At 39.7% G+C, this 26,816-nt stretch overlaps 1 protein-coding gene across 3 annotated transcripts; it reads left to right on the forward strand.

Moving 5' to 3' along the window:
• Positions 1-297: 297 nt before the first annotated feature.
• Positions 298-22,007, forward strand: LOC148040026 (nonsense-mediated mRNA decay factor SMG7-like). 3 transcript variants are annotated; one of them, XM_087696009.1, is made up of 5 exons: positions 298-519; positions 709-1,323; positions 1,835-1,957; positions 19,857-20,056; positions 20,240-22,007. In XM_087696009.1, exons 1-5 carry the CDS (start codon positions 472-474, stop codon positions 21,831-21,833), a joined length of 2,580 nt encoding a protein of 859 aa, XP_087552135.1. In that variant the 5' UTR covers positions 298-471; the 3' UTR covers positions 21,834-22,007. The 3 variants fall into 3 exon arrangements, with proteins under 3 accessions (XP_087552135.1, XP_087552145.1, XP_087552153.1); XM_087696019.1 differs by having other exon boundaries at positions 19,857-20,034; positions 20,245-22,007; XM_087696027.1 differs by lacking the exon at positions 298-519 and having other exon boundaries at positions 709-810; positions 885-1,323.
• The last annotated feature ends 4,809 nt before the right edge of the window (positions 22,008-26,816 follow it).

Consider the following 26,816-nt stretch of genomic DNA (forward strand, 5'->3'; position numbering starts at 1 on the left):
ATATTCACCCCATAAGATTTTGAACCTATTCAAGAAGAACAAAAGGCCCAAGAATGAATGCGATAGCATAGGCTTTCACAGTTTAATTATCGGGAATGACATCCCCTAACCACTACTAGCCTTTCACATATGAATAAGGGGAACTACATCCCTAACCATCACTAACCTTTCAAACGTTAATTAAGGGGAACTGCGTATCCTAATCCTAATCATTACTATGGCAAGTGGGCAATGCTAGCAATTTCCAAACGAAAGCAAATGGTAGCATTTCTTTCCAAATAAAGGAAACTTCGAACCTTAGTCAATGTAATGTGACAGTGGGAGTGGGCTGATTGCCCCCAAATTTCGAGAAGTTGGGCCTAAAAAGGCGAGGCAAGATGGCCGAAATCGTGGTTGTCTATCTTGGTGACCATGGCGATGGTGATCGCTGCTGCTTGACGAGCGAACGTCGGCAGTGCCAATGGCCTGATCATGGAGGAGGAGGCAGGTGGCGCCGCAGCAGAACGCGCCTACGATCAGGTACGATTCAAAATACCAGCATTGCCATATCATGAAGAAGAGGCAGGAGGAGAGAAGGCGATTGCGAGCCTCCATCTTACTCGTTTTTACACTTTTTAATCCTTTTTCTTAAGCTCCTTCGGGTTTGCATGCTCTTTCATGTCCGTTCTAGCCTTTTCTCTCACCCCCCCGCCCCCCGCGTCCGAACAGATCCTTCAGCTCGAGCGCAACCTCTTGGCAGCTTCCAAAGCCAAAGGACCTTTTGATCCTGCCGTTCGACGGCTCCGCACGAGCATCAGAGACAGCTATGAGGTCCTTATCCTGCGTGATCTTGTTCTTTGTGAGTCCTTTGAAGTAGAGCAGGCATTATGGCGTTTACATTACAGGGAAATTGAAGGCTTCCGGGTCAGAATCCGCAAAATTTTGACAGAAAAACCTCCTGTCGACAACATCGTGGGTCAATGTGGAAAGAAGAAAAGGAAGAGCAACCGTCAAGAGCCTCTTCTTCGGGCGCTTACTTCATTCAAGAGCTTTCTTGGAGAAGCGTCTGGCTTTTTTCACGGGCTGCTAATTAAATTGAGGCTTCATCACGGACTAGCATCATCCATTGGTAACATGGATAGAGTGGCAGCCGAGGGACTTACAGATGGTCTTCGACGATGTATGGTTGTTTGCCACAGGATAATGATTTACCTGGGAGATCTTGCACGTTACAGGGAGCTATATGCAGTTATGGACGACTCAGTCAGAGATTGGAGCGTTGCAGCAAATTATTATAAACAAGCAGCATTTTTGTGGCCAGCAAGTGGAAATCCTTATAATCAGGTCTGTAAAAATGGGCAAGCCTTGTGTGTATCACGAGTTTGTGTGTCACAAGAATTGTCTCAGATGTTACACTCATTTGTTCTGTGTCCTTATGACAAAGTCATCCTTACTACATTGTATCAAACTCGCAAGGAACTTCCACTTTTCAACATGTGTCCTGTGTCCTTGTGAAGAAAGCCATTCTTACTGTATTATATCAACCTTGCAAAGAACTTTCACTTTTCAATCCCTCTCGTTGTAGTTGTAGTTGTTCTACATCAGATCTGTGACATTATACAAGCCTTGTTTTGCAGCACAAGAAGCTTATTATATGCTGTCGTGGCTATACTTTGTCCCTGTCATGAAAATCATTTTTAATGCATTGTTACCAATAATTCGAGAAGCTAGTTTTGGACCTGTCTTCTTGCAGTTGTACTTTTTCTTGCTATGTCGTATCAATTCTAACATAGCTACTAAAGTGGATGGAGTTGGCTGTGGATGCAAACTTCTAAATTTGATCTTTTGGTTGCAGTTGGCTGTGCTTTGCACTTATTGTGGGAATAATCTTACTGCATTGTATCAATACTGCCGTAGCTTGGCTGTAAGTGTTCCTTTTGCCACAACATGGGCCAATGCGACTCTCCTTTTCGAGAAGGTAAGGATTCGTCCCACATAAATCCAAAGTGACTTTACTTCCATTGGTACACTTATCAACTAGTGCATGTAAGGAATTTAAGAAGATATTATCCACATGGTATATTGTGGGACCGTTGAGAGCAATGCTTTTTTAATTTTTCAAGCACCTTCCTTAAAAGACTTATCATAATTTGGTAACAAAATCCTCAACTTGAGAGGTAACTTATCACATGCTTTGACATATTTCTCTATGATCTTTTGTAGATAAACATACTTTTCTTATATAAATGAGTAGTTTTAGGCTACAAAAGCTAAATTTCTTGTCAACATTTTGAGCCTTAGGCGACTATTATGATTAGGGCTCAAAAGTGATGCTATTTCTAGCCAAATTTTCTTGGGGACCCTTCTTTTTAGCCTTTAAAAAAGGAAAATTTGCCTAAATGAAAGACATTGGTCAGGAGCTATCCTTGTGGGAGTCAATGGCTAGTTCATGTGGAGAAGCATTGTCCCAAGGTGCAAGCCTATATGGATGGGATCCTAGTAGACAATGTAGTGGTAAACTTGAGCTCTTTGTCAAATATTATGTAAGGAGGCATAGGTATCAATTATTGTTGGTAAGACCTTGGATTTTGCAAGTGGAAGGCAGGTCACATATTGTGATTGTTGGAGTTTCCATACACGGCCTTGCTCTCTCTTCTTGCTGCAACCTCCTTATTTAGTGGTATGTACTTCATAAATTTGCTACATTACACATAGACATTATCTAATTTTGAAGCAAAGGCAAAGGGAATAATAAAGTTAATCTATCTAACATCAAGTAGAGTGGCATCCTATTGTAAGGAACAAATGTATTCTGTTGTAAAACCCTGGTATGGATGGTTTGCCTAATGTATTGTTTTTAGCTCATATTGAGTATTCTTGAGGTTGGATTGGGATTTTATGAAACCAAAGGATTTTTTGAAATGGTCAACTAATTAGATCTATTATAAATGGTTGAGAGTAAGAGATGAGTCGTTGAGAAAGCAAACAAAGTTTAGTCTACTTGTGATAGTAGACCTAAGTGACATGATAGATTGCTTCAATTGTGGAAGTCTAAGCTTTTCTATTAAGGGAAGTTTTTATATAAACATCCAACTTAGTAAAGGGATTGATCTTCACAGCCACACTGTTGCAAAGTGTAGCAAACCTTTTGTATATCAATTGTTACAAAGATATATTGGCTCAATGATTCTAAATTAATTTGATGCTCATGTACTTTGTTGGCGATTTGTATTATTTAAGTATTTTAAAATATGATTAAATGTTTATCTTTCTATTTAAGGGTGGTCAATGGCGAGAACATCCTATAATTGTATTTGGGTTGTCATTGATAAGATGCCTAAGAGATTAAAAGTTTAGTCGAGCGGTCAGATTGATCAAAAAGCTCAGATGACTAAGACGTTTACACTCAATTAGTCACATTGACTAGAAGCCCATATAATGAGTGGTTTTAGAAAGTGAAACCAGATGCTCATGATCAAAGAAACAAATTATGAACTAGTGAATCTATATAATGAATCTCTCATGTTGAAATATCAGCCACATGCTTTGTACTTTTCTATCTCTCTCTCATCCAAGAAGTACTTTCTGCTTAGCTTGATCTAATCTAAGCACTAAAGAAGAAAATCAACTTGTTGCTCGGAGTTTGTAGAAATTAAGATTTCAAAATTCTAATTTTTAGAATTGCAACAAATCAGCCCTTTTGTATATAGTTTAGACACTGGGTGTCCATGGTTTTGTTTCAATAAATTCCTGTAAAGGAGAAGGTGTAATATCTCCTTTCCCCTCCCCGGTGACCCCTGTGCTCCCCCGGGCCTCCTCCATAGGAACAGTCTCCTCTCCCCCTTAATTTTTTTAATTTTTTTTTCTCTCTCACACTCTCTCCCCCTGTCGTGTGCATGGCGGGGAGAGAGAGAGAGAGAGGGGGGGGGGTGACGTGTGGGAGCTGGGGAGGCATACAGCCCGCAGGTGGCAGCGGACAGTTGCGCCCCCCTATAAAACCTCCCTCTCCTCCCTCGCACAGAGACAGAAGCTTCTCTCCCGTTTGCTATAGACGGGCCCTTGGGGCCTCCGTCGGACGCTGTGCCCCCCCCCCCCCCCCCCCCCCCCCCCGTGCTGCTGACGTACGAGTCTCCCCTTCCCCCCCCCGCGTCAGAGACAGACGCTCCGTTCGCCTGGTGATCGCGGCCCCCTGGGCGTCTATCAGGAAGAGTTCCTCCCATTCGTTGTCAGCTGTGCCATTTTTCCCTGTGGGCAGTGTGAAGGGAAGGAAGAGGAAGAGAGAGGAGGAGAAGAGGGAGAAGAGGAGAAGAGAAGGAAGAGAAGGAGAAGAAAAGGAGGAGAAGAGAAAGAAGAGAAGGAGAAGAGAAGAAGGAAGAGGAGAGGGAGGGAGAGAGAAGAGAAGAGAAGAGGGAGAAGAGAAGGAGAAGAGAAGAAGTGAAGAAGGAGAGAGGAAGGAGTGGGAGAGAGAAGGGAAGAAGAGAGAGAAGGAGAAAAGAGGAAGGAGGAGAAAAGGAAAAGGAGATAAGAGAAAAAAAAGGAGAGAAGGGAGGTAGAGGGAGAGGAGTGAGGAGATAGAAGAAGGAGGAGTGAGGAGAGAAAGAAGAGGGAGAGAAGGAGAAGGAGGAAAGAAGAGAAAGAAGGAGAAAGAGAGGGAAGGAGGAGAAAAGAGGTGGGAGAAGGAGAGGAGAGAGAGAGAGTAGAGAAATAAGAGAGAAGGAAAAGAAGAGAGAGAGAGTAGAGAAATAAGAGAAGAAAAATGAGAGAGAGAGAGAGAGAGAGAGTTTTACGAAAAAAAAAAGAGAGAGAGAGAGAGTAGGAGAAGAGAGGGAGATTAAGTGAAAAGAAGAAGAAGAGAGAGAGGGAGAAAGAAAGAAGTGGGAGTTGGTAACTACAAGGAGCCACGCCCCAAACCACCCTCTCGGCGAAGGACCCCCATCCAACGGTCTTTTCTACTGAACCTGTCAATCCGAAACCCGTCATGGCTCCCAAGAAGAAAGTCGCGGGAAGCATAGGTGCCTAAGTCACCGGTAATGCTGGAGGGGTGAGCGGAACGACCAACGCAGCACACATGAATCAAGCCCAGGTTCTAAGCGTTAAAAATTAATTTAGGAAATATTTCTCGTGGAAGGGATGAAAGGATTGATGTCGTGCATAGAGTTTTGTTTACACTAAAAGCTAAGTTGCATGCGCGAAACGGTAGAGTTTGGAATTCGCACAAGATTTTAGGTACGAAATGATAGCTTGTACACACATAAAATGATAAGGTTATCACCTTACTTCACATAAAATGATAGCTTTTTAACCAGTTCAGTGCATGAATAGTCATTTAGAATTCACGTTTTGCAATCATGGTTAAAAGGAACACATGAAATGTTAATTTCTGTTCATGAGATACACTTGCTTCGTTAGACAAAACCCTAGACTTTCATAGACGCAAGTCACATGTGATCCGGTGCATTAGGAATATGTATAATTGCCTGCGAATTGTTTTATTGATCTTGCTGTGGACTATCGCAAATGGATACGCTCCTACCTTAGTTGAAGCTGGTGACCTAACCCTAAATGGATTGTTGACCCAAGTTATGCTTGATAGTTTGAAAAGGTTGTAAATCCCTTAAGCAATTGTTTTGATACATCCAGTTAAAATTCTAATTGTGTATGCAATGGGATTGCGATGCCTTGAAGCAAGAGGTTGTGCATTCAACTGTTTGTTAATGTGGTTTTGGATATTAACCAAGTGGAGAGTGTTTGATGATTTCATGGCCGGGTCTGAGATGGCTGATTACCATGGAAACGAAAGGGATGTTTTCCCTAGCAATTATTATTATGCTGGTTGCTTTAGGTATGGTTGATTTCCTAAAGGGATAATTAAGGAAGGATGGCGCTATCCCCCGCGAGCCGCCAAACCCTAACCAAGGGGGTTATGAATCCGCGCCGGGAATGTGGACCGAACCCGTTGCGAGAGGTCTCTCCGTGGAAATCACTTGGCGTAGGAGGACGCTTGGGTGCGAGTGGGGGCTCTAGCCATAAATCCCAATGCCTCCGGGTCCTACACAAGTATTCTACGTGACTTGGGATGGGATCTCGAGACCTTGTTACTAGTTACAAGGCGGAATCTTGGAGGGATAAACCTTCGGGTTTTATTGCCAAAAGACAGAAGGATTTTTCTGTGGAGGCAGAAAGGAGCACTTAATTCTCCTGTATGGGCAGGAGACACACATTAATCTGAAGATAAGTTAAGAAAGTGTTTGATCTTGTTTTATCTTGTCTTCGTATCTGTGGCCTAAATTACGTAAAGGAACCTGCGACTAACGGGTTAATTAAGGAAGTTGCCTTTATATGTCAAACATAATGTGGTAGGTAATTAGATAACTAAGACAACGCTCGAGGGAAGCGTGGTGGATGTGACCAATGGGTCTATCCTACGGAAGGGTGGTCTTGGTTAGCCGAGAGCTTTCCTCAAAGGAAATGTTAACGAGAAATGTTAGGAAAAAGTCGGTCTATGACCTTAGACAATGTTGGCTAGGAACCTGGACTTCAAGTCGATCCTAGTGGGAACGGCCAGACAAGTTCCGTTGCAAGGCAGACTCGAGAGACCCTAGTTGACAAACCTCGTGTCATTCCTTGGGAGTGTCGGGCGGCGTCCTCTAAATTGATCTCTTGATGGGCTATTAAGACGTGTTCCGCAATTTGAGGGGCGGGCATGTTACAGAAGGGGCCGATTCTCCTCTCAACGTGGTGTCGATTCTTCTCTCTCTCCTTTAATTTTCATGGTGATAATTGATTGAGTTAGTTAAGTTCAAAATATTGTTAATCTCACGTTCTTCCTAGCCCTTACATTGGTACTAGAGAAAGGACTTTTTCTTTGCAAGAACTTTTTTGGGTGACGATCTTTGGGCTCAACTTTCTCACCATGTTAAGAGGCGAAGAAGAGAATTTTAGTGAAGAACTGGAAGGCTCTTGACACTCTGTATCTGTATGCGTCTATGATTATGAGAAGATATAAAGATATAAGAAACTAAAAGCTGATCTAGAAATTCAAGCTTTGATGGAGAGAAGGGCTAAAGCACCGGTTGAAGCAAAGGTCATTGGAGATTTCCTTATGGAGAAGTCTCTTGAGACAGATGGTAATACGGCTACAAAGGCTTATCTCAACATAAAAGGTATCAATGTTATTGATGCAATTAAGTCTATAAAAGGTAATATGTCACCTATCATTCGAGGATCCACCCATGCAACTTTCATGTTTTTTTGTCCATACCCTCCATGGTATGGCATGGTATGCCATCATGTCTTGTCATCGACACCACGTCAACCCCTCCCCATAATGCAATGTGATGCTCCCCTTGGTGTGATCCAGAGTGCACATTGCATCATCATACACAAGTTGCTTTCTCTTGTTTCAAGAATCCCTCTATGGAGAAGGGTACAAAGAACTGGCTATTTCTATGGTAGCTAAATCTCCAAAGATGCTTTTAGCAAAGGAAAACGTGCTAAAAGAGATTTCAAGCCTGGAGAGAAGAGCGTTAAGTTTAATGTTTTCTATGGTAAGAGAGATTCTCATAAAGGCATGGCTTTTACTAGATAGTTTGATGCTGCTTTTGGTGGTGAAGATTATATAGAAAAATACAAATTAGAATGGTTAAAATGCATTTGAAGAATGTCGCTCAAAGTTGTTCAAGAGAAAAAGAAATCCAAGTCTTGGAAAGAGTTTAAGGAGATGTTCAACAAGAAGTTTCTGCCTTTATCCTTTGAAGTCGATGTGCAACAAGAATGGAATGAGCTGAAGCAAAGCCACGGAGACAATGTTGAAACATATATTAATAGGTTCACAATCATTTCTCATAAATTTACATCTCTTATTGAAGTTCTTGAAGGAGACCAAGATGTTTGACCAAAAGAAGTTAGATAAACAAGAATCAAAGCATAAGGATGGAGATACATTACCTTTGCCATCCAAAAAGAAGCTAACATATCAACGGCTAGCAAAATATTTTAGAGAAGGACGATGTTTCTCTTATGGAGAAAAAGGACACATGGCCGGTCAATGTCCTAATAAGGCAAATAAAGGAAACTAGCCCCAAAAGACACCTTAAGCAAATGTTGTACCTAAGAAGTCCTTGCAACAGGATGCAACTCTATTAGAGAAAATGAAGCTTTTTATGGCTTGGGATAAGATTGCTAGTCAACCTGTTCTCATTTATTTTGTTACAGGGGCAATATATCATTATATCCATCCTTGAATTGTTGAAGCTCTACATCTATCAAAGGAGAGGTTTGGAACACTAGAAATGTCAGGTGTTGCTTTTCAAGAAATGGAGTGTGAAGTTACTCCCATTCTTGGGAAACTACGAATTGAGATAAGAGATTATGTAGATCATGAGAGTTTTGTCATGGGAGATCTTGGTTATTGTGATGTTGTATTAGGAATACCTTGGTATAGAAGAATAGATCCAACCATTGATTGGAATCAAAATAAGTTTAGATTCCCTTTCAAGGGTAAAAATATATCTTTTGATATGGGAGTGGAAGAAAACTCTATTTCCATCTTATCCCATGTACAAATTTGTAAAGCGATGAAAAAGTCTATTTTCTCATACTTGATTTCTATCAAAGATTCTAACAAAGAGTCTAGAATTGAAGAGTACATCTCAAATATGAACCATGACTGAATGAGTTTCTTAAAGGAGTATGAAGATTGTTATGCAAATACTTTACTTGGCGAGTTACCACTAGAGAGGCTAGAAGATCATCACATTGATCTCATTCCTGGGAGCTCACCTCCAAATAGGTCATGCTATTGTGTGAATCCAATACAATAAGAGGAGATTATAAAGCAAGTGAATGAGCTCTTGGAGAAGGGTCTAATAAGACTTAGTTTCTCACCTTTTTGCTATGTAGTCCTCTTAATGCAGAAGAAAGATGGATCTTGGTGCATGTGTGTGGACTACAAGGCCCTCAATAAATTTACAATTCGGAATAGGTTTTCCATTCCAAGAATTGATATCTTGGATAGATTGGATGGATCCAAAGTATTTAGCTAGATTGACTTGAAGAGTGACTATCATCAGATAAGGATTGCTCCTCAATATATTCATTAAACAACATTCATGATAACTTTTGGTTTGTATGAGTTTCTTGTGCTACCATTTGGTCTCACCAATGCTCTTGCAATCTTTAATAGAATGATGGAAAGAATATTTAGAGCATATCGGAAGTTTATATGTATTTTCTTTGATGATATTATGGTTCATTCAAAAGATAAAAAGAGCATAAGCAATACTTGAAAATAGTGTCTCAAAAACTTTGTAAACATAAACTCTATGTGAATTGCTAAAAGAGTGAATTCTTCCTAGAAGAGATTTACTATTTGGGGGCCATATTGTATCCAAAGGTGGGATTTGGATGGATCTAGAAAAAGTCAAGGCTATTGTAGAATGGCCAAAATTGACTAGTATTCATGAAGTTTGAAGTTCCTTGGGATTATGCTTTTATTATAGGAGATTCATTAAATGGTTTGCAGTGGTTGTTGGACCATTGCATGATTTAACCAAGAAAGTAGTGGCATTCCAGTGGACTAAACTAGCTTTGAAGATCCAAAGTTCTATTTCAACAAAGGACCTATTTTGATTATATCTAATTTATCGAAACCCTTCTTTGTGAAATGTGATGCTTCAGGAAACCGTATTGGTGCAGTTTTAAACCAGGAAGGACATGCAGTTGCTTGTTCAAGCAGAATGTCACAAAATGGAAGAAATAATGCTACTATCTATGAAAAGGAGTTAACGGCCATCATTCAAGCTTTAAAAGATTGGAGACACTATCTTTCAGGTGGAGAATTTCTCATCAAGATGGACCATGACAGTTTGAGAAATTGTCACCCAACCAAAGATTTTTGAAAAGCATATTCGATGGAGCAATTATTTAGGACATGGCTCATCGTGGTATTTTGGCCACAACTAAGGTACTTTAAATGTATTTCTTTTGGGCAAGTCTTCGACGACACAAGACATTGAACTATCTATCAAAGAATGTCACGTGTGTCAAAAGTTTAAATTTGATTGTCAAAAGTATGTAGGGCTTTTGCAACCATTACCAATTCTAAGCCAACCTTGGGAAAGCATTGCTATGGATTTTATTTTTGGCTTGCTAAAATCAATAAATTGCAATGATTACATATGGACTATTGCTTGTTCAAGCAGAATGTCACAAAATGGAAGAAATAATGCTACTATCTATGAAAAGGAGTTAACGGCCATCATTCAAGCTTTAAAAGATTGGAGACACTATCTTTCAGGTGGAGAATTTCTCATCACGACGGACCATGACAGTTTGAGAAATTGTCAGTCAACCAAAGATTTTTGAAAAGCATATTCGATGGGGCAATTATTTAGGACATGGCTCATCGTGGTATTTTGGCCACAACTAAGGTACTTTAAATGTATTTCTTTTGGCCAAGTCTTCGACGACACAAGACATTGAACAATCAATCAAAGAATGTCATGTGTGTCAAAAGTTTAAATTTGATTGTCAAAAGTATGTAGGGCTTTTGCAACCATTACTAATTCTAAGCCAACCTTGGGAAAGCATTGCTATGGATTTTATTTTTGGCTTGCTAAAATCAATAAATGGCAATGATTACATATGGACTATTGTTGACATGTTTAGTAAATATGTCCATTTCATTTAAGTTAAGAAGACTATAAAGTCTCAACATATAGCTAGAAAATTTATTTAATAAATTAAATATCACGGGTTACCACAATCCATCGTGGGTGATCAAGATCCATGAACCACTAGTCTCTTTTGGCGAGCTTTTTTTGAAAATTTGGGTATAAAGCTTACTTTTTTTTCTTTCTATCAATGCTTAAATAGATGGACAAAGTGAGATAGCCAATCTCGTAATATTGGATATGTTGAAGTGTTATTGCTATGAAGCCAACAAACTATGGGATCTTTGGTAGAATATGCCTATAATAACATAGTTCATACTTCTACAAGTAAAACATAATTTGAGATCATATATGGAAAACCACTTTTACTACCTATTCTCAAAACAAAGGAGGAGATATTTCATGCTGATAAGTTCGTTTGTGATATGGATACAACTTTTGTCTAAGTTAGACGAGCTATCTAAAGATCTCAAGAAAAACAAAAGAAAGCGACAGACAAGCATAGAAGACACTTGATTTTATGAAAAGGAGATTGGGTGTGGCTGAAATTTAACAAAGCTCGTCTAAGAAGCTCTACAAGCCTTCATCCCAAGTCACTAAGCTCGCAGTAAGAAATTATGGGCCATTTTAAGTCACTGAAAAGATTAATGATGTTTGCTATAGGTTACAACTTCCAGAGCATTGGAGAATTCAGAATGCTTTTCGTATCTATCTTTTGAAGCCTTATGAAGGGCCTTCATCACTGGAATGTCTAATAGAGGATCTACGTGAAGTAGACGAATACGAGGAAATACTTCAAGTAGAGTAAGTAGTCTTTCATATGATCAAGAAACAAGAAAGAAAGATTTTTAAAAAATTTCTTCTGAAATTTAAAAATGATTTCTATTTAGTTCTAAATGGATGCTAGAAAAGTATTTTAAAGACTATGCAGAAATACTTATAGCTTATGAAGAAGTTGTAGGATTAGAAATACTTCAAGCAATGTCTTGAGGACAAGACAGATTTCAAGAGGAAGGGATGTAACAAACCTTCTGTATATCAATCGTTATAAAGACATTTTGGCTCAATGATTTCAAATTAATTTAATGCTCGTGTACTTTGAAATGCGATTTGTGTTATTTAAGTGTTTTAAAATATGATTAAATGTTTATCTTTCTATTTGAGGGTGGTCAATGGCTAGAATGCCCTATAATTATACTTGGGTCATCATTGACGAGATGCCTAAGAGAAATTAAAAGTTTAGTCGAGCAGTCAGATTGACTAGAAAGCTTAGATGATTAAGACTTTTATACTCAGATAGTTACACAGTCTCAGATAGTCACATTGACTAGAAGTCCATATACTGAGTGGTTTTAGAAAGTGAAACCAGATGCCCATGATCAAAGAAATAGACCATGAACCAATGAACCTATATAATGAAGCTCTCATACTGAAATATTATCCATATGCTTTGTTAATAGATAATCATAAAACATTTATTATACAAATTTTACATTGCAGTATGAAAGACAATGTGATCTGCATAGAAGAAGAGAGTGATAGCAGCATTGCTCTTCTCTTGCAGATCCCACGAATCCTTAAGGGTACTCTGTCATCATATGTGAGGTACATCAGAAGTAGGTGCCCCAACCTCTAATACACTTTGGACATGGGAGGATGAGGGTGTAGTTGTAGTTGATATCGGAGAGAGTCAGTTGATGTTGCTCGTGGAATGTAAGTGGCAGGCTCAATAGCCACATGTTGATTGAGCCAAGGCATCTTGATTTGTTGCATGTGCCTTGAGCTCTTATCTCTTCTCAGGTGTTAGTTGTGTGTAAAAGCACATCTCTTTTCCTTCTTCTCCCTAAGAAATGAGCGTGTACCTTATGAGCTTCACTTGTGTGCCTAGAAGGGCATAGCTTGCACGTCCATTGATGTCACGGAGACGTAAAATTTTAAGATGCTTTTAATCTTACTGATGACATTCGATTAAGTTATTAATCCAATGTGCAAGGTTGTTTAGCGCATGTGATGCACATGGGAGTTATTTCATGGTAACAAACCAAGGACCCCGAGAATGCAGTGAGGGTGTTAAAGGCAAAAGTTGTGATAAGTTATGCCAGCTAGGTTTTGGGGGTTAATTGATACCAATTTTGATCCTAGGACAATTATTGGCCAATAAGTGTTAGTGGTGACACTAGGGACTAGTATTAATTAATTAGTTAATGCAAATCTAAGAGTCAATAGAGGTTGGGGACCACTCCAAGTTGTAAATGGCCTAGACAATTTAATTATGGATGGGCATATTTAATTTTGGGCAAGGTCAAAGGAATTAAAATTAATTTTTAGGATTATTTAATTTTAAAAATTAATTAAATGGTTGGATAATGTTAAAAAATGCGTTTAGAAGGTTGCCACTTGGCAAAAATGCCCATGCAAATTGAGAAAACGTTTTTCGGGGCTGGATTGCAGTCATTCGGTTAGTTTGCAGCTTGAGAGAGAGAGAGAGAGAGAGAGAGAGAGAGAGAGAGAGAGAGAGAGAGAGAGATGTTGGTCCATTTTATGATGAGAGAATAAGTTGTAGAAGATAGCCATCTAGGGACCTTAGGAGGCGGGAATACCTTTCAAGGGCTGGCCACAGCATTGCTGATCAGGTGACAACATTTTGGAGGTGCTTGGCAAGCAATAGGTGACTGCATTAAATGTAGGTTGGAGCAAGTACTAGGCAGATTTTAGGGTTTTCTCGTGAAGAAAATCTGATTTTTCTCTCATCTTGGCATTCTCTCACCTTCTCCAGTAATTTCTCAAAAGATCTAAGCATTTCTAAACCATTTGGAGTAGATCTCAGCCATATGTGGTGGATACTAGGAGGATTTCTGCTGTAAATCCTAAATTTTTGTGGAAATTAGGATTAGATAGCCATCTCGGGATGCATGCTAATAGAAGAAGGCATCGTACATTGAATTCACCACCTGTAATTTGTGTAATTATCAAGGAATTTAGATACCAGCCCTTTCATTGTAAATTGGGGTAGCATTTGGTCAGTTTCTGGTTTCCATTGTGTAAGTCTTTGGTGAAAAGTCACGGGGCAAATGGCTCGAATTGCTTGCTGATTGTTATTATAGTAAGGGGCTTTTGAAACAACAAAGGAGATTGTGGAATCTCAGCTTGTACTCATTTCATTAGCAATCAAAGTAAGGGGCCCCAGTTTGGGGCCAATAGGGTGTCCAATGTCCAAGATTGTTAAGGTAAAGTGTGCATTTCAATTTATGTTTATTTGTTGATCGCTGTAATAAAGTGCTTAATTAGGGAATTACCACTCTCTCCAAGAAGGAAGGTTGGTTTCATGGTTCCATTGTCGAGATACCACTTACCTGATTGGAAGCCAAAGCTTTGTGCTAGTGTTGATTTTTGCTCTCAGTTGAGAAATTACAGCAATATGTCTTCATACAATGAGATGGAATCAAGCAGTGATGATGCCTGACGCTGATGACTAGCAAAGTGAAGAGGAATTTGATAACCGGTTTAAGAATTGGATAAGCACAACAACAAATCTTTTTGCTAAATTGGCAAAGGATCCTTAGTTTATCCAATTTTTGAATGCTTTGAAAAAGGATAGCAAGGGCAAGAAGAAGAAGAAGTCTTTTTCTACACCTTCGGAATAGCAAGGTGCATTGAAGGAAATGTCAAAGTCTTAATTTCAAGCTCTCAAAGATGTTATGGAAGTAAAATAGTTAGTATCTACGGGGCAAGGAATGCAAATGCAAGGCCATCATGGAAGTGCCAATCTAATGGATTTCGGACAGTCAGGCATGCATGGTATAATGGGGCAGCCAGGATACTTTGGGGATAGCATGATTTTTCATGCTATGGTTGGAGAGGGACTGCATAAGGGAATGTATGGCACAATTCCCTATGTTATGCAGCATCCAATGCATGGTATGCAAGGCCCAATGTATTCAGATATGGCTGAAAATAAGCAAAATCATATGTATGTTAGTATTGGTTTGATGCCTAGGGCACAAAGTAGTATGCTTGGTAATGCATTTGTACCCTTGAATGCTTATGGGGCTCAAGGAATGAGTGCTGGTCATGCAAATGCTTTGTCCGGTGTTGGTTTTGATGCAAATTCAGTGAATGCACCCTTTTTGTAGTAGCTAGTGTATAACAACTTGACACCCAAAGAGATAGCAAAAGACTATAACGAGGGTGGAAAAGCAATGAAGTTTGAGTCCTTTTGTGGTGCATAAGATAGATTGGAAGCTTTAACTTTCATTTAGTAGTGTGATACAGCCTGTTCAAGGGGAAACTTCTTGGAGTTCTCCAAGATTCGAAAGGCAGTGTCATGAGGATATATATTTTTGAAATCTCACTTAATATATGGATAAATTTTTAATCACATGGTTAAGTAAATGTTGCACGTGAGGTGTAATTGGGGTTAAAGTAAGTTTACGAGCTTAGGACCCGAGGAAACCACGAGATGTCAAAGGCAAAAGTTACTATAAGTTATGCTGCATAGGTCCTTGGTGGTATTTGGTGGTAGTTGTTGATCTAGGTCATTCATTTGGCCATAAGTGTCAATTGTGGTGACATTAGAGAAGTGGTGTTTAATGGTATCTAACACCAATCTTATGGTCAAAGATGGCGCAAAGACACTCGAGAATGAAAGTTGCCTAACCAATTTAATTATTGGCCAGCCAGATTATTTTTTAGGGCACCGATAATACTGAAAAAACTCTTTGGGAAGGTTGCCAGTTGTTAAAGATGCCCATGCAAGATTGAAAAACGTCTTTAGAGGTTGGAGAGAGACATGTTAGTGTATTTAGACTACAAGAGAGAGGGAGGAGATATTGCTGGTCTAATTTGCAGCCATTGGAGGACCTTGTGAGATAGTCGGGGGCAGAAGAAGACCAATCAACAATAGGAGGTGATAGCATCTACAGGTTGTTGAGATTGGCCAGCAGCAGTAAATGATTGATTTTCTTTAATTCTTTGCATCTATAAGCTATTGAGATAGGACAATAGTAGAAAATGACAAGTTTTCTTTAGTTCTTCGCGAAGAAAGTCTAATTTTTCTCTCTCCTTAGCATTCTCTCTCATCTCCCGGCCTTTCTATAGCCTTGCTCCGAAGATTATAGCATTGAGATCATGAGAGGCTGAGAAATTTCAGATTTCTTTGTTGTAAACCCTAATCTGTAGCAAAATTTAGGGTTTAGCAGTAGCCTCAAGAAGTGTGCCAGAAATTGGAAGCTCCAAGACTCGGATTCAACAGGGCTGAAGTTGTTTTTAGACAAATTCAAGTGGAAGGACCAGCAAATTAATGAATTTGGTGCATTTTCCATCTCCATGAATGTGTCATGTAGGTTGAGTGTTAGGATTGTTGACATGGCATATTACTTCCATGGTTTCGGCTGGGTCTAATTCTCGGAGAGGTGGCTACTCCATGTTTGGATATTGTTCGCACCACCCCTGTTGTGCCACTTCATGATCCCCTTCACTTGTCGCTATATCATTGTGTTTTGTTGGCTTTTGGCTCATCAATATTTGCTGCCTGTTTCTAATTTTGCTTAGCTGGCCAGAAGGCCTATTGTAAATACTCCACTTCATTAATTCTAACATCTTTATGTGTGTGTGTGTGAGAGAGAGAGAGAGAGAGAGAGAGAGAGAGAGAGAGAGAGAGAGAGAGAGATGATGATGATGATGATGATGATGGTGGTGGTGGTGGCATGCTGTACCTTGCATAGCCCAACTTGAACTTGTGGACTATCCAACGTGATCAACATTACTTGAAAAGATTTTGTCCTGAGTGACCATGTAATCAATGACAATTGTAGACTGTGTTGTCCTTCAGATAGGCGTGGCCTGTAGGCGTGCAGGTAAATAGACAAACAATTGGGTAAACACACAGTCCAATAGTCCCACTGTCAAACATGTGCGAACACAAATATGCAGCCGCACTATTAAAGAGGTATGCAATCATACAAATGTGTTTCTATATTGACAGGTGCAGGTACCACATACAGGGATACACACAATTAGGCGCCCAGATTTAAGTAACAGTGTGAGATAGAGATAGAGCAGGTTGCAGTGATACTGCATATTGAAAGGCAGATTGGGGCTTTGCCCTACATAAGATGCAGGTGTCTAGTAGTATAGATGTCGATTTTCTTGATCAACATCTTTGAGAAAGGGAAGAAGAAGAATCGGTGGACTTTGATGTTGACATCTTGGCCGAGGATTTTCATGAGCTGGTGGAAGGGGATGAGATGGGAAAACATTGCAAGCTGATTATTGATCGTCTGGTTTTGGGTGCTTCGGGGATGCCTCAGTAGGGTGCATGCGTTCCCCACAGTCCCTTCAGTATATGCTTGCACTCACTAACAATCTCATGAATGAGTATGTGTATGCAAATGAAGGTAAAGCCAACTCTTTACCCAACAATGATCATGTAGTGGCTGTCCTGGGGGAAAAAATAGTGCTACAACAGATTGTTGCTTTCCATGAGAGGGCAGCCTATCTTTTATTTTATGTTAAGGACTCCCTTGATTACGTGTATCAGAGCATGACTGCAATCAATGCTTTTGAGTGGTGATGTGCATCAGAATGATGATAATCACTATGTCTAGGCCCCTCTTGTGGATGAGATTTATGATATACCAAAAGGGTTCTTTGAGGTCCTCTTTCGTATTTTTGGATGCTCGTGCACAGATAATCCTGAGTATCCTTTTGTTTTTGGATGGTCAGTTGGTTTGTGTGGTCCCATGGAGGCCCATGGATGAATTTTAGGATGTTTTTCTAGGCATATCCAATTTGCATGGAAGTGGCTAATTTCCCTTTCCATCTTTGGCGGCTCCTTCCCCTCATTGTGATCTCTTGGTTAGGTTTTGGTTGGCTCAATAAAACTCCATGCAAATGCAAGGTGTTTCTTTGGTGGATGTTGACTGGTGGCTTGCCTCTTCGGTGAATCTTGACTGGTAGCCCTCTTTGCAAGGACTTCCTTTGGTGAATGCTGACTGCTGGCCTGCCTCTTACTCCCTCTCTAAACAAGATATCTCTAATGGCTCTTGCTTCTTTTGCACTTCAAGTGTGGAGTATTCTCATCATAGGTTTCTTTCCTGTTTGGTGGAAAGGAAGATTTGGCTTGGGCAAAGAGTTGGGGGAGCTGCACAACGTCCTTGTGATTGGGTGTTTGAGAAGCCAAAAATCTCAATATTCTTTCTTGTGAGCCATGTATGCAAGAATCTCATATGGATGCAAATATTGATGACAATGGAAATCGAGAATTGGACTTGGACATTCCTTGCAAAGGGATCCATGTAGATCTCAAAGTTGGTGGTCCTTAAGTCGGCATCCTTGGAGTGAAAAGCTAGGACACTAGAAAGTCAACTCTTATAGCACAGATGGAGCATGCATTCCCTCACCGAGTTGCACATGAAAATAGTGTTCCACTTTTTGTATTTCTAGGGATGTTGGCATAACTGAGTCACTTAGAATGCCTTTGTTTTTGACTCCCATTCAGGTATTCAAAGGCACATTGCTCAATTGAAAGGCCTTCTTCACTGGCAGCTTGATATGGTGCAGCATGCAGGGCTTCTCCCCGTGGAGGATTTGGTCTCATGGCTTATGACAGTTTCCTCTGTTACTCTGCTGTCCTTTTAGCTCATTTATGGCTTTAATTATCATAATTACCCTTTATGAATGTGTGTGAGAGAGAGAGAGAGAGAGAGAGAGAGAGAGAGAGAGAGAGAGAGAGAGATTTACGGAAAAAAAAAAGAGAGAGAGAATGAGCTTTACAAAAAAAAAAAGAGAGAGAATGAGCGAGAATGAGCTGAACTTATCTGAACAAGGGAACCCCTTGCGTGTGTGGAAGGATGTCCACATCAGTGAGGGTGCCAGACAGGGACTGCTGTAGCAGGTTAAGAGAAAGTACATGAGATGATGAAGAAGAAGAGGGAGACTACAAGACTAAAATTAATGCAATGCATACAGGAGGCTGCCATATAATAGGCATGCAGCCCTAAAACCGGCTGACTGTTGTCATAATGGTCCGACCAGCCAATAGTAGGCCTATTGCTAGCCTGAAATGCAATGCACAGCATGGTAAATGCTGGTAATGTCAGAGGAAGGCAGGGACTGCATGGAACTGGAAATAGAAATGAAATAAATGCTAACAGAATGTTCCTGCTCAACACGTGGACATATGTTGGCCCCAAGCTTGGTGCCCCATTCAGTATTTCTTTAGGTTATGGAGAGGTTGCTCAAATTGGATACAGATTATGGATTTTCCAATGGTTTTGTGTATCATGCCTATTCTATGGATGAAAGTTTACATTTCACATCGTGGTGATAGAACAAGTTGTGGAAGAACAACACAATAAGAGAGCATGATATCCCTACTGCATGTGAGCCAATACTGCTTACCTCTTCCCTCGGTGAACGTTGTTTGTTCTTACAAAATGGGCAATTAAATTGACTCATTTATCAGAGTGCTAACCACCATGCATGTTTAGATACATGCTCTTCAATGAACATAGGTCTAGCTTCGTTTTCTCTTCTAAACCTATGAATAATGCCAAAGATGCAAACACAATCACCCCAAAATAATGCTCAATGGAAATGCTTATGTGCACCTCTTGTACTCTTGTTTGCTAGTATTTCAGCTTGTAGCAATATTATTTTTTGTTTTACACTGGATCCAGTCTATATATGCTTTCAAACAATGAGCAAGGTGGCACATTTTGGCATGTGGAATTGCAAATTTTGGCACAGGGAATTTCAACTTCTGCTGATGTACAGTCGGTATATTCAGTAAATTTGAGAGGTTCTGCGACTGTTCTACATATTCCCTTGAGATCAAGAGGGGTCATTTAAAAAGGCAAAACACCATGAGGCTGGATATTATCAAAGATCACAAGGGCATTTGTTTAACCCAAATTTTATAATCTAATATCATGCGAACTCAATGTTTGAACAGCATATGTAACTGTCTTGGAATTAAGATGTAATGAAATGGTGTGTCATCCTTGCATCTATGACTCACTGTTATAATAAATGTGTGAGAGAGAGAGAGAGAGAGAGAGAGAGAGAGAGAGAGAGAGAGAGAGAGAGAGAGAGAGAGAGCTAGCTAGCTTTTTTTTGCTGGCCAGAAGGCCCTCTGTACATATCAATTTAACTGTATTCACAGAAAAAAGAGAGGTGACTTGTTTGCCCTATTCTATTTAGCAGAATAAGCAGCAGCTTACCCAGGCCTCTCTATCAAGATCCCCAGATGATTCCAAGAGTTGCTATTACACAAATTTGCCTACCAATTTACATGGCTTTGTTATTGAGCAAGATCTTTGGTCCATCACCAGAACAGCAGGCTCTTGTGGAATATTTGTCCTCCATTTTGTCAAGCTTGTTGGTATTCTTCTCACTCAATCAAGGTGTGAATGATGTGCTTTTCATCATGTGAAAATGGTGGACTTTTTTGCAGCTGCTGGTTTTCAGTGATGTTCATGTAATTGGATAAATGATTTGGATTACACTGTGGACCACTATGGGAGGCTGCAAGTTGACCAAATGCATGCTTATCCTAACCAAGTATTACTGTATTGGTATTGTACCAGCACAGATGAGCTTAATGAAGTTGCTGATCTCACAAAAAGGGACTTCGAACGTTTTCTTCATGCTGAATGTAAACTCATTAATCAAGCAAAGGCTTCACAGAAGGCTGCGGGCAGCACATCGGTTGCATTGCAAGTGATTGTAATTTTGATCTTTTGTATGCATCATATTTTTGGATTATGGGCTGCTACAAGCCACGAGTATTTGGTTACCAGCTTAAATGTCACGTTCAAGTTTGGCGTAACTTTGTTAGGAGTGGCTGAGAAGTTGGAAGAATGGTCAGCCTTTCCAGTAATAGTCATCTTGATGGAGTGGCTGGCCAGTCAACCAAGGGCTCTTCAAATTATTGAAAAAGACAAGTCTGTTACTGAGAGCTTTACAATATTGTTTGAGAAAGTATCAGCATTTGACACATTTGTGACGAGCAGTATTAATGTAGAAAATAATGCAAGTTTGTCAGAAGCTGACGAGGGTAGTCATTTGAAAGCTCCTGGTAAGGCTCAGTGGGAGGATCACGAACTTCTAGGCTTTGTTCCTCTTGCACCTGTTCATCTGAACTTGGATTTCTCAAACCAGCTGCCAGGTTATGGGGTCTGTGATTTCTCAACCTATATGTGCTGGAAGCTACGGTGCACAGCAGCTTTGCAGAAAGCAGGTGGTGCATCAGAAAGCAATGTAGCTGGCCACCGCTTTGTGTCTTTGTCTGAGACATGTCAATTAGAAGCAGAGGGATCCTCACTTGTACTGCAGCCAAGAGTTGGACAACAAACTGTCTGTCTCTCTGCCAAATTGCCTCAAGAAGGGCGTGATGCACCAGCAGCTGAAGACACCACTCCTAGTACGGTTGCTAATCCTACTGCTTCGTTGAGGGAATGGATTGAAAGGACATATTTCTCTGCTCAATTGTCATCGGATCTGATTGACAAGAATCAACAGCCTGTAGTGTGTCAAGTAGATCCAAGTAAGCACGATGGGGCTGGAGGCAAGCCTGATCTTTTGAACAATGCTGAAGCCTGTCCTCAGATGAATGGAAAGGTCCAAACATCTGTACTTGTTCAGCCTACTGAAGCCGAGGTTGAAGGTAACATGGAAACACACATACTTCCTTTAATAACGGGAACTACAGCTAATGTGAGCTCGCCAACTAAAACAGAGTCGGTATCATTCAAAAATGCATCTGTAAAGGTCTCTGATGTCACCAGTAAAGGCATCAAAGAACAAAGCGACAGCAATTGCAGAGAAAGTTCTCCAGCATATGATGTTACTGCAGGTTGTGGCTCTCCTTGTTCCTCACTTTTCTTGAGACAGGATCAAAAAATGGAGAGCAAAGGATGGAAGGGTGGTGCAAAAAGCAGAAGCAAGAGGGGCCATATGGTGATCACCTCACGAATTGAGAAAATTTCCAATAATTGTGCTGCTCTCCTTGATGCCCAGACACATACAAAACCAAGGAGTCCATGGCTTGGCAGCAGCCACAAAAGGACAATATCATCACTGTATTATAACAGAACTTTTGTTAGCACTTCTGATAACCATGAATCTCAGAACCCATTCGTGCTTCGATTGAAGAAGTGTGCTGATGAGACTGACAGGTGATATATGTATTGCCACACGAGACCTGCTATAGGTCATTCCTTTTGTTTTCATCATGATGGTACCATTGCTGCAGCAACACCCATTTCTGTTGTACAATGGCTCCTCTTTGTGTCGTGTTCATGGAGTTCTATGCACGAAGTCATTTTCCTTCTTGTCAACTGGTTTTCAGATTCTTACTGTAGGCGATGGATAGCCAAACAGCTGTGTTTACCGGACTAGCGCTGAAAAGGAGTTTCAAGTAGTCGCATGGAACGTATACAGCCTAAGATAGCTTCATCAAATTGTGCATGTTAGTCGAGCGGGAATGGGAATAATGACGCTTATGGAATGGTGTTATGTGACTCTTTCCGATGATCAACTTACTTACGATATCGGTACTGGAAAAGTGACTAATTGATGAAAACAAGGATTCCCAAGGATCAAAAAATGTTACGATAACAAGGAAGTGACAAACTTAGAAATCAAAGGACTCCCAAGGATAAACTAAAATGAAGCGACAAGTTTAGGATATCTAAAGAGAGGCTTGAGATTTAGATCGTGTTTTTTTCGAGAAAAACTTCAGATCTAGATCTTAAGTTTAAAGATATTGATAGTGATGACAAGTGATTGTCAGAGTTCAAAGTATAGTTGGACCAATGCCATCATCCATATAGGCAAACCCATCATCAAATGAACATTCCAACATCCTTGTGTGTTAATAGTCAACCAAAGAGATGATACCTATTGAAATCTTTGGTGTAGAGATTGCATAGGATATGAACACCTACACACCACCCATGTTGCACAAATATGAACATGCTAGAACTTTGACTATAGTACGCCCCCTCCAAAATATTTGTCTACCGTCAACTCGTTTTGCAACTCAAACCTCTTTGTAGTCCTTGGGAGATTTTTGAAGAGTGAGGGGGCCACCCAAATGTATCCATCTTTGGGCCCTTGGCAAGACAAAGCTTCAAAATCTCCTCTTACCTTTAGCATCTCATGTCATGTTGTTTTAATCATTCACATAGAAAACATTGTCTTACATAAATTTTGATGAAAGTAATCAATCACGCTTGCCTCTTTTGAAGTTAGCTATATGAACTTGGTTTCTCTTCTAAAGTACAAGGAGCTCCTTTATACGATTTGTATGTTATGGCATTATAAATATTATTATAAGTAAATACGTATGTAAAATGTTTATGTGCATGTGGATTGAGTGGTGGAAGGGTACGAGATCATTTGGCATAATTACTTTTTATAGGGATACAATCCTAGATTATTGCCTAGGTAGTGGGGATCTCTTAAGTCCCCTTAAAAACATATTTTCCATCCTTTATTGCATTATTATTACTAGTCCTCATGGCCCTTGTAGGGAATACTAGTGATGATGATCAACTCTAATTTATGGTGGCCTTTATTAATTTGATTGAATGTTTTTAGATGGATTCATGTATTTTTGGAGTTCCTTTATACACTCTTTTTAATCCATACAATGACTAAACATTGACAAATAAGTGATTAATTGCCTTCTCTAGTTTACATGATTTGATGAATCCTATTTTTGTAGTGGTATGTCATTTAATTGAGCACTTTGATTGCAATGCTCAATAATATTATACATGAACAAAAAGAGTTGCACCTATACACTAAGGACTTTAAGGAATACATAGCTATATCCTCACCACTACATCAAAACAAGTCAACTATCTATGAGGTAATTGAAATATAATTTATGCCTAGTCTTTTTAAATCTATGTTTACTTGGTTAGTCTAAAATGAGTGTTGCATGCCCCCTCTCTCATCCATCCATACACGTGTGTGTACAAGTGCACGTGCGCACGCGCGCACACACACACGCGCATGCACACGCACACGCACATGCACACGCACACGCACATTCTTGTGTAGTTTTAGAATAAGTCAAACAAACCCTAACACTAAGTCATTAAATCCTACCAACACTCACTATCTCTTGACCATTGTGCTTCTATGGGTTTTTCCTTAGCAGTCCAACACCTGTCATCTTTCTAGTGCCACCATTAAGGAATGTTGTGAGTGACTAGTGTAAAAGAATATACCAAATTTAAATAATAAGTTGGAAAACTTATTTCCTAAGGTTCATGGAAAAAAGGGTGAGGATCCTTGAAGGTTCCTAGAGAAGTTGGACTTAGGGTGTATCATTCAAAGTCTTGTTGAAACCAACTGTCAAGCTTTAAATCAAAGCAACACTCCAGTCTAGTTGGAGTCCAAATGGAGTATGAAGTAACAAAACAAGCTTTTCTAGATCATTCTCAAGAGAATAAAACCCCACAAGAACCATGGAAAAGAATTGAACTATCCCAAAGGAAACAATATCAAACTAGAGTATGATGCTCTATCATGTCCTATGATTTAGCTCTTAAGGTTTGTATCATAGTTGTGTCCAACTATTTCTGCTCTAGATCTTTCTTTTCTTTCATCATTGAGCTCTCTTTTGACTCCCCCATGTCAAATTTTGATATCTCTGGCATATCAATAGGGAGTGTCATGAATGTGGATGGCTCTAGAGTGGTAGGAGAGGTTGACATGGGGGTGTTGAGTTATAGGAGACCTGCTCTGTCTCTTCAATAGGGAGTGTCATGATTGTGGATGGATCTAGAGTGTTGGGAGAGGTTGACATGAGTGTGTCAAGTTATAGGAGACTTGCTGCCTCTTCAATTTATGCTTCTCAAAATCGTTCTTCCTCAAGTGGCAAAGTAGGTCTTCCTTGGTTAGTTCCTCATTCATTAGTTTGATCTCCTTGATGTGCTCCATGCTCTCCAAGGTACTTGAAATCAACCCTAGTTGATCCTTAATTTCTTCAAGATCATCTATATATGGGGTGTGGCTAACAATGTGATTCCTGTAATAAATAGCTCCTATTGCTTGGCCATTATACATTAATAAGCTTCAAATTGTATCTTATGTTGGTTCTCACTATAAAGTGTTGTACCTAAGTTGTTGGACAGCTTCATTGGGGCTATTTTATATAATCTTTGCATTTCACTTTCCACTTCATTAATAGTTCGTGTGACAAGCTAGTAGCATTATTGTAATCTTGGGTATGCATTTTTCCATTGGCCCTATACCAATAGGATATTCTTTTGTCTGTTTTTCATGTCTGTTTATTTTAGATTTTTTTCCTGAGCTAACTCGATGGAGGTTTGTGTCAATTTTTGGTTCATGCCAAGCATAGCTTTTCCACGTCTTCCTCCTTAAATCTTGAGTGTTGCATCGTTCTCTTAGAGCTCAAAGTCTTTCTCTTAAAGCTCTAAGTCATTTTTCTTAATTGATGCTTGGAGCTCTTGCACTTCGTCTTCAACCTCAACGAGGAACTTCCTATACATTTTCGAAGTGTCATCTAATCTCTTCTAAAGTTCCTACCTTATTGCTATGGACTTAGCTTTGTCTATGTAAGGTCCTCCCATAAACCCCCTAGAGCTTGTGCTCTACTTATTGTACTCTATCCTCTTATAGGTGGTTCATGGGTGGATTACAAGTGCTATTGTACGATTCTTTTTGACATGGCTTATTTTCTTGATTTAATGTTATAGTCTTTTGCCTTTGTGATCTCACTAATTTGTGCCTTGATGCTTCCTAATTAAATCATTAGCTCACAAAGAGTTGTTGACTCAAATGATTGTAACTCCTATGTTAGTTTTTCCTTCCCCTTGAATGACTCTTCTTTTTTTGCTAGGATCTGTGCCACCTACTAGGAGATTGACGAATCCTTCTTGTGTATGGCTTCTTAATAGAAGCCCTAATTGCTCTCTCATGTTCTTCTTAACTTTGCTTCATTCAAGCCTTTAGTTTCTTCCATCTGCTCTTTTTTTAATCTCTTGGCAGATTTGATGATCATATGATATTATTTTGTCTTCCCTCATCAGTCTCTTATGATGATGATGAGCTTAGCTTAATCGGTTCCCTTGTTTCCTTTTTCACTTTTCTAACTCATTAGTGGGGTTTGGGTTTGTGACTTTCTCCCTTTGCCTATTCTCTTTCTTCTAGGTGCTATGTTCTCATGTGTAATCCTTTGGCATCTATTGTTGGGACATGTGCATTGACAACAAGATGTCTTGCAAAGGGATACCCATAGTGACTGTTATGACTTCATTGCACTATCATAATGAACAATGTTGTTGTGGGTATCTATGTGGTTTAACTTCAAATTTATATATTTTAGGACGACTTACAAGGTTTGTTAAAGATTCTATCAAACATTCTTTCCAAAGGACATTCAAGTATTCATTAATAATGTTTATATTATGATGTCTTCCAATAGCCATTTTGGGACTCTACCTAGGATGATGTTGGTCTTATTGTAAGTGAAGAGATGGTGGAACACATGTGCTGTGACTTGGAGCTTTTCATTAATAATGGCCTTCAATAGCAATGCTTCATTGTTTATCACTGTGTCATCCCACCTCTGTGTGACTTGAGGCTTTTGCTATATTCCATTGTATTTACCAATTCCAATCCTTACTCCAAGTGTTTCTTCCATCAACTTTGGGTTAAGTCTAAAATTCACTATCCTAGCTCGGAAGTAGTTAGCCAAGGCACATTTGTCTATCATCTCTCTTGTGGTTTTGTACGCGTGACCAAGTCTTCCAGGTTACAAGAGTCAAAACCATAGCAATGAAATAATACTCATTAGAATAACACACCGAGGAAAGAATAAAGTACAATTCATTTGTCACTTTTTAGCTAATTAACCTTTTTACCACAAAAAGTGCCTGTGGGTAGGTTGGGGTCTCCTTGTAAGTCAGTTCCCTTGTAAGGAAGAGTTAGAATTGTTTCTCCTTCTCAAACCACCTCTCTTAGTGCTTTTTAATTCTTACTTGCTCTCATTGCCTACAAATCTGTCCCTTTGAATTTCAAATTCCTACTCAACCTTTTCCTTCTAGCTTTTGCCTTTTGAGATTCTCTCCTTCTTCAACATCTCTCCTCTCTTTCAATTGCTTAATCTACCATGTTTTGCAATTA

The sequence above is a fragment of the Lygodium microphyllum genome, chromosome 2 (assembly GCF_053477565.2).
Source record: "Lygodium microphyllum isolate KBCC chromosome 2, Lygodium_microphyllum_v1.1.10, whole genome shotgun sequence".
NCBI lineage: Eukaryota > Viridiplantae > Streptophyta > Polypodiopsida > Schizaeales > Lygodiaceae > Lygodium > Lygodium microphyllum.

Coding starts and splice junctions, on each gene's coding strand:
- LOC148040026 (XM_087696009.1), top strand. CDS start 472: ATGGAGGAGGAGGCAGGTGGCGCCGCAGCAGAACGCGCCTACGATCAG. Junction 1,958..19,856: donor CGACTCTCCTTTTCGAGAAG/GTAAGGATTCGT, acceptor TCTATTTAGCAG/AATAAGCAGCAGCTTACCCA. Junction 20,057..20,239: donor ATTCTTCTCACTCAATCAAG/GTGTGAATGATG, acceptor GTATTGTACCAG/CACAGATGAGCTTAATGAAG.